Source organism: Galeopterus variegatus, unplaced genomic scaffold, assembly GCF_000696425.1.
Source record: "Galeopterus variegatus unplaced genomic scaffold, G_variegatus-3.0.2 Scaffold443, whole genome shotgun sequence".
Classification (NCBI taxonomy): Eukaryota; Metazoa; Chordata; class Mammalia; order Dermoptera; family Cynocephalidae; genus Galeopterus; species Galeopterus variegatus.
In genome coordinates, this window is record NW_007726554.1 from 610,016 (window position 1) to 618,310 (window position 8,295).

At 35.3% G+C, this 8,295-nt stretch overlaps 1 protein-coding gene across 2 annotated transcripts in view; it reads left to right on the forward strand.

The window, feature by feature from the left end:
* Positions 1–8,276, forward strand: part of HPSE (heparanase) — a 34,241-nt gene extending 25,965 nt beyond the window's left edge. Inside the window, exons 10-12 of one of the 2 annotated variants that reach the window (XM_008568798.1) lie at positions 541–659; positions 2,056–2,202; positions 7,367–7,559. In XM_008568798.1, the coding sequence (XP_008567020.1) occupies positions 541–659; positions 2,056–2,202; positions 7,367–7,526 (426 nt within the window). In that variant the 3' untranslated portion in view covers positions 7,527–7,559. Of the gene's footprint in view, positions 1–540; positions 660–2,055; positions 2,203–7,366 lie in introns of both variants that reach the window. The other variant, XM_008568799.1, reaches the window with a different exon arrangement.
* The last annotated feature ends 19 nt before the right edge of the window (positions 8,277–8,295 follow it).

An 8,295-nucleotide genomic window follows, 5' to 3' on the forward strand; every position in this document is an offset into this window, starting at 1 on the left:
TGTGCTTCCTTTGGGAAGCACATGATGTCTGGTTGTCTCTTTTTTTGACCTTGATAGCTAGTGATTAGGTAAATGCCTAATCCATTAACTAGGGGTGCTATAACGTTTTAAAGGAAATTATTTGCCTCTTAAACATACAAAAGTTTTATTTCAAAAACTTGTCTTTGTTTGTGTGTGAGTGTGTGTGTGTCAAAAAGTTCTGCTTTGAGCTTTGCTTTGAATTCTTGGATGAAAGATAACCAAGAATATTTCAACTCTCTGAGCAATGGATTGCATTCTTGAAATATACCTCCTAGTGGGTATGGCCCTCTGAATTATAAAAACATAGTGCTTTGGTGATAAAAAGCAGTAAATGACATATTGCCCTCAGATTCATTGTAGTCACATGCACTGAGAAAAGAGACAAATCCTATTTAAATACCCCTGGGATAACAGTCACATTCTTTGTAGGATAACTATTTGCTCATCACTGGTTTTGTTAAATAAGGAAATAAGTAAAGATTTATTTTTGTCCCTTTCCTCCCCAACCATCACAACTAGGATTATTGGCTATCTCTTCTGTTCAAGAAACTGGTTGGCACCAAAGTATTGATGGCAAGTGTGAGAGACCCAGACCAAAGCAAACTTCGAGTATACCTTCACTGCACAAACATCAACCAGTAAGTATGAAACGTGCCCTGTACCAATCAATAAGTTACAATCAGTAATAAGCATATAACTTCCTACTCTAACATCCTGTTACCACCTATCTATACAGTGGGTCTAAGGTGTATTATTGTTCTTTTTTGTTTCTTGTATTCGTGATATGATGCCAAAGCCTAAATTTAAAAAAAAAATGCTTAAATATAGGCATTTGCAGCTCCTCAAAGATTTATACAATGATTTTTTTTTTTGTCTTTTTTCCGTGTCCGGCAACGGATCGCAACCCTCAGTGTTGCCCCCGTACCGGACCGGGGACCGGCAACGGGATCGCAAGCCTCGATCTATACAGTGGGTCTAAGGTGTATTATTGTTCTTTTTTGTTTCTTGTATTCGTGATATGATGCCAAAGCCTAAATTTAAAAAAAAAATTGCTTAAATATAGGCATTTGCAGCTCCTCAAAGATTTATACAATGATTTTAATTGTCATAATCTATAATGAAAATATACCCTGAATTTTAATAAAGAATTTACAAATGTGAGAAAATACAATTTTTTATGTGAAAATTAATTCACTGAAGGACTATGAGTGAATATAAATATGAATATGAATTAATATGAATAATTAGATGAATATACTTATCTCCTCACATCATACCTGACAAATTTAATAATAAGAAGACTTAAAAGAAGGAGAACAGTAACAACAGCAACAATCTTATTTTCAAAAGTTGCACCACAATTTCTAGACTTGAGAGAACATAGAGATTTTTGTAGCCTTGTACTCTGGCTATAGTTAGCAAAAAATGTTCCTAAATCTTAGAAATGTTCTCTTCTTCTTAGTTTTAATTTATCATTCCTAATAGGATGATACTAAAATACTACTTCTAGCCAAAGATGTCTCCTGCCATTTCCCATTTCTGGTGATTGGGAACCCTGCGCATAGTGAGGGCCCCACTAGGAAGCAGTAGGGGTACAGTTTGAGTGGATAAATTCCGAAAAGTGTTAGTAGACTTAATATTCTTGTTTCAGTCTTTTCATAAGGCTAGGAAAAGCCCCTGTTTTTATGGTGTATTATCTGAATTCACATGAACCCCCAAAATTTGCTTTTTACCATTTAATCTTCCTTTCTTTGAAAATGGGTGGTCTGTCTTCCTAGCAACTCAGCCTGGCAAAGCAGCCAAGATCTCAGAGCTCTAGCCTAGAAAGTGTAAGTGTGAAGAGCAATATTTTTTTATCATGTTTTCAAAATAGGACCATATGAGTGGTCAATATTATCATAAAAGGAAGGATACTAACAGGGTCATCATCATTATGGATCTTAATACTTAGTATCCATGATCATATTGGTAATTGAATTTTTATTTGCTTAAATTAGATAAGTATTTTTATTGAGTTAACCTATTTGCTTTTAGTCCAAGGTATAAAGAAGGAGATTTAACTCTGTATGCCTTAAACCTCCATAACGTCACCAAGCGGTTGCAGTTACCATATCATTTATTTAACAAACAAGTGGATAAATACCTTGTAAAACCTTCAGGACCTGATGGATTACTTTCCAAGTGAGTAATTTTCCCTGTTCATTTCAAACTCTCAATAAATGTATTTATTTATTGGTGATCATCAGAATAGAGAGTTTTGATAGGGAGCAAAAAACAAAGCTATAATAGTACCCCCTTATTCTTGGTTTCACTTTCCGTGGTTTAAAGTTACCTACAGTCTGAAAATATTAAATGGAAAATTCTGTAAACAAACAACTAATAAATTTTAAGTTGTGCACCATTCTGGGTAGCTGATAAAATCTCACACCATCTTGCTCTGTCTCACCTGAGACAGGAATGGCCCCTTTCTCCAGCTTATCCATGCTGTATGCACTACCTGCCTGTCAGGCACTTAGTAGTCATCTCAGTTATCAGTTCAGCTGTCTTGGTATGAGTGTCAGTATCTGTACTGCAGTGTTTGTGTTCAAGTAATCCTTATTTTACTTAGTACTGGCCCCAAAGTGCAAGAGTACTATGCCTAATTTATAAATTAAACTTTAGGGCCGGCCCGGTGGCGCACTGCTATAGTGTGCCAAGCTCCCGCCAAGGGTTCGGATCCCACGTACAGACCGGCCGCTCACTGGCTGAGTGAGGTGCGGGCGCAACACTGAGGGTTGCGATCCCGTTGCCGGTCCCGGTCCGGTACGGGCGCGACACTGAGGGTTGTGATCGTTGCCGGTCACGAAAAAAGACAAAAAGGAAAAAAAATATATATATATAAATTAAACTTTATTGTAGGTATGTATGGATAGGGAAAAAATACTATATATAGGATTCAGTAGTATCCATGGTTTCAGGCATCCACTGGGGGTCTTGGAATGCATCCCCTGCAGATGAGGGAGGACTACTGTATTTTAAATTCTAACAATTCTTAATATTCATGAAGTTTATATATAAATACTTATTAATACAGTATAACTCACTCTGAGTGTCCAAAGCAGGATATAAACGCCAACTAGCAGTTATCTTAGAAAATAGTTTGCATTTCAATATAATTTGATATATCAAGATTCATTCAATGCATTCAGATTTGCTCTATACAAACATAATTCTTTGTAACACAATCACTAAAACAAAACATACCTACATGTAATTGCTATTAAGGGCACATGGTTTGGTATAAACTATCATACCATATGAGCTGGGTGTGATTCTCTTACAGCATTAAAGTAGTTTTTTTATTGGTTAGAGTAAGAAAAAAATGGCCAGAAATGTACTTCCAGGTGGATTATTTGAAGTTGGTTCTAATACATTTTGGTTGTAAAAAAGTCATTGAATATATCTTATAAAAGCCCATAGTCAACAGAGTACCAAAAAATGACTGCTGAGTCTTGAAGAATTAGGCATATACACATTTTAAGGATTCTGTCCAATGTGTGTTCGAAGGAGCTCTTTTCATCATGACTATTCTCATATTAGAGCATAAAAAATTAATTTTACAAAATTCTCACCATCTCCTCACATCTTTGCAAATGTTGTACAAGTGATGTTTTCAGTGACTATTAACACTGAAACCTGAGAAAGTACTGTAAGCATGCTTTTACTAAAGTCTTATCCCCCACAGACAAGCATTATTAACATTGGGTACCGTGCCTTAATTTTTTTCCCAAATGCTTTACTTTACTCTAACTGTAATCATATAAAATATAATGGGAAAATGGCAAGGGGAGGGTGGACAGGAAGAGATCCACAAGTTTTCCCAAGCACCTTTTCATGCATAGCCTTGGTAGATATTTTCAGTGGGCTGCATGTTTTATAAAATGTCATGGTTAGCTTAACTTCCCCCCACCCCATTGCAAATAATGTATCTTTGGATAATAGATACTTTTCTCTACATAGGTTCTGACCCTTTTTGAAATGGCTATTTTTTCTTTAGCATATTTATGTCTATTGCTGATAAGGAAGAAGCTTTTCTGTAGTAACTGAATAATAGTTGGAGAGTTCGAAGTGTCTTAAGAGATCATGTTAGTCCAACCACCCATCTAAGTCCATCCAGCTTGGTTTGATTCTTCCTCTCTAGGCTACTGTTCACTCTGACAAGGATAAAGTGAGCCTCTTTGTGCTTCTGCTTGCTTCTCTTAGTTCTATTCTCTAGAGCAAAGGTCAGAAACTATGCCTCATGCTTGTAGACAAGTGGGTTTGGAGGATTTTTTCCCCTTTTCTGGTAGGGGAGGTTGGTGTGCATTCTGTGTTAACTTTTGTTTTTAATTAATTGCCAACATTTAAAAATTAACGAGTAATAAAATATCTGGATTTCCAGATTTTCTTTAAAAATGGATACTGTGGAAACTCTGGCTTATTTTCCCAATTAGCTGGAGTTGAATTGGGGCTGTTTACTTTTTTTTTTTCTTCCTATATAAAGATGACCGGTAAGGGGATCTCAACCCTTGGCTTGGTGTTGTCAGCACCACGCTCTCCCAAGTGAGCTAACCGGCCATCCCTATATAGGATCCGAACCTGTGGCCTTGGTGTTATCACCACCGCACTCTACCGAGTGAGCCACGGGCCGGCCTGGGCTGTTTACTTTAGACAGGGTCTTTCAGCTTTTTAGTTCTCTACAGTCCTTACCCGACTCTGTTGTCTTCTGCCTTTCCTACTGTACTTGTATAGAAAGATAACTTCCTTGGCCCTTGTGAGCATTTGAGTTTGCTACCCCTGATCTGAAGCAATGTTGAATACCTCATTTTCTCCAGGAGAATTCTCAAATATTTGAAGGATGACTGGATTGTCTTCTTTCCAGGCTAAATATGCTCAATTTCTTCAATGATTATACTTTTTTGTTGTATTTATCAGACCCTATTGCATTCCAATCACGTATTTTATGTTTTATAATTGGAAAATTGGTGAAATTATTGATAATGTTTTATTCCCATAAATTATCCTTCATGAGTATGTATGTTACACTCTTCTCTCTTTAAAATCTTGCAAAAAGTATCCCAAATACATCTGAAGAGTGAAGTCTGTACACCTGCTCTTATTAATGACCTCCAAAAGTTAAACAGTGATCCCCTTAAAAAATATTTTTTACTTGAACAACTTGTATAGTGCCTATAGAGGGTCCTGCATAGTAAGTACTTAATAAATATTTGAGTGAACATATTTTTTAATATGAAAGCAGTATTTTATATTTATCTCAGATAAATTTTGCCCAGCATCCCCAATTCTCCCAAACCTCTTGCTTGCTAATTCCTTCCAGCTTTGTTTCATCTGAAACTTGACAAACATGTCTATTTCTTTGTCATCGTGTTACTGACTTCAAAATATGAAACAAGATGCTACCCTCAAATAAAAGTCAACCCTCATTGCCATCCTGATGTGGAAATAATCATCGTACTTTAAGCTTATACCTAGTATACTTATAGCACCTTTTAGATATATTTATTAAACAATGTAGCATAGTAGTATAGTATCTTGCTTATGTTCCTCATCCTACCCACAGCAGTATTAATTTACAATGACCAGATTTACCTTTAAACTCTAGCAAAATACAAAAAAGCATTTCTGAAACTTTTGTGTGTACTCATGCAAGGTCCTTAATTTCATGCGGAACAGACTCATCATTGTCATTTAGAGATGTTTTCAAGAACTATTTTTGTTTGTGGTTTCCTGACAATAGTTATGGCATTTCCTCCCCAACCCCATCTGGAAATTGATGTGATATAGGCTTTAAAACAAAAACCAACATGTGTGGACACAGTACAACTGCAATGTAGCCTTGTTAGCCTTTGGCACAGTCGTGGGTATGTTATCAATATGACTTAAGTTACAGAATCCAGAGCTGAGCATCTAACCAAGGTTAAATGGAAACCACTTTTTCTGCTCATTGATACTTAGTAAGGATAGGGTGTGGGAGATCCTTAAAAATGAAAAGTATATAATAATGCTACATGGAAACACAAAATATCTAACATTAGAGAATTAAGTAAATAAAGTAATACACTCACGCCATGGAATCATGCGCAGCCATTAAAATTATGTAGGGGATGAATGGTGTGAGCAAATGTTAAGGGGAAAAGAATCAAGTTTTAAGAAAATATGTATGGCATACCCATGTTTGTTTAAATAAAAATATATGTGTATATACATACATAGAAAAGAGATGAAGGAATGAATGTATATCAGTATATTAAAAATGGTTATGATGATTTAAGAGGTTACTTTTGGTATATTTATCTGAATAATAATATTTTCATAGTGCTTACTGTATGCAAGGGCACTGTTTTAAGTGTTGTACATATATTAGATGTATTGCATATATGACATAGACATAATTCTGACATTAATCTTTTAAGTTTTCAAAAATAAAAAAGTACTTTTTTACAATATAAAAAGAATTTGAGAAAAAGATAGATATATAAGCATCATTTAGAATTATGAAAGTAACTCTCAGTAGAACTAAAGCAGACTAGAGCTTTTCTTCATAATCTCTTGTCCATAATGGATCTGTTGCTGTCAGCATGCATTAATTTGATTTAAATAATCATAAATATTTATAAAGAGTAACTCTTGTCCTTAAAGTTTGTTTCATTTTTTTGGCCATTTTAAATGTGAATTCCAGTAGAGAAATACACAGAAAACATAAATTTTTCTATGGTTTAGCCAAACAAAATTGTTTTTGTTTCACCACAGCAATACACATTCTACAAAAATATTTTAACAACATAAGAAAATGAATGAATACCCTCTGTGGGGAGAGGGGAGTTAGACAGTTAATGGGTATAGTTACAAGTGGGAAATTTCATTGGCTGTCATTTTTATGTTACATTCATGAAATTTACATTCTATTCCACATATATCCTTATTTGCTTTATCCAAAAATGTTTTCAATTATTGGCCATCAAATAAAATAGCCACGACTTTAGAAGTTGTGTCATATTTATCCTTTTCATACTTCCGTCATTTTGCCTAATATAAATTGCATGTGTTCCATCTTCTGTAAAGGGCAGAGAGTAAATATTTCAGGCTTTGCAGGCCATATGGTCTCTGTCACAACTACTCAACTCTACCATTGTAGCTTAAAGGTTATCTAGGTCAAATACCTAATTGATATAGTGCTGAAATACAAGTTATATAATATAGGCTGCCACAGAGAATTTTTTTGCTCTACGGAAGATTTCACGAGTTCTGTAGGGAGCGTGAGGCACGCACAACTGGGCTAACTTGACTGCATCTTTCCTCCTTTCAGATCTGTCCAACTCAATGGTCAAACTCTGAAAATGGTGGATGATCAAACTCTGCCAGCTTTGATGGAAAAACCTCTCCGCCCAGGAAGTTCACTGGGCTTGCCACCTTTCACGTATGGGTTTTTTGTGATAAGAAATGCCAAAGTTGTTGCTTGCATCTGAAAATGAAAGTCATACCCCAGCCCTGAGCCTGAATTTTTCAAGCTTATTGATAAGAGTAAAGCAAAATTCAGGCTATAGGAAGGCAAGCAGCTATGTCACAAATCTAACGGGAGCTTCAGTGACATTGGGACACTCACAGTGCTAGATTTAGCACAGTATTTTGATCTAAGTAGAACACTGCTAATAAGAATAGCTAATAATACTATGTGCCAAACGCTATGCTTAGCATTTTGCATGTGCTATTTTTATTTAAGGTTATTAAAAATGTATGTAAATGCTCCCAATATGGCCAGGAGGCAAGTAAGTGAAGGATATATTATTAGTTTTAAGAAAGTGCTTAGTTGTTTTTATTTTAAAAACCAGTTAAGAGAAGATTGTCAGATTCTTTCTTTCACATGCTATCTCTATGGGCTCCTACTGGAGAAAGTTTACTACCACAATCTTGAAACTGGTTGTAAAAGAGAAACTATTTGCACCTTACACAGAGCTAGGTTCAGCTGCTGCTTCTCTTCTCTCTGTTTTGTTTGTCTTTGTCAGCAATAATATACAATGTGACAGTATTTTTAAGAAATGGTTAGTGACAATTTAGAGGAAAGGAATTATGTAAACTTCAAAGGAAATTTTTAAATGACTGTAAATGAAATTGATGTACCAAGAGGAGAAATTTTAGAAAACATCCAGTACATTATAACCGTCTGTCAATGTTTGCTTTTTTGCTACCTTTAGATCTTATTTCAGTTGGGAAGATTTTGGCCATAAGTAACAAAAA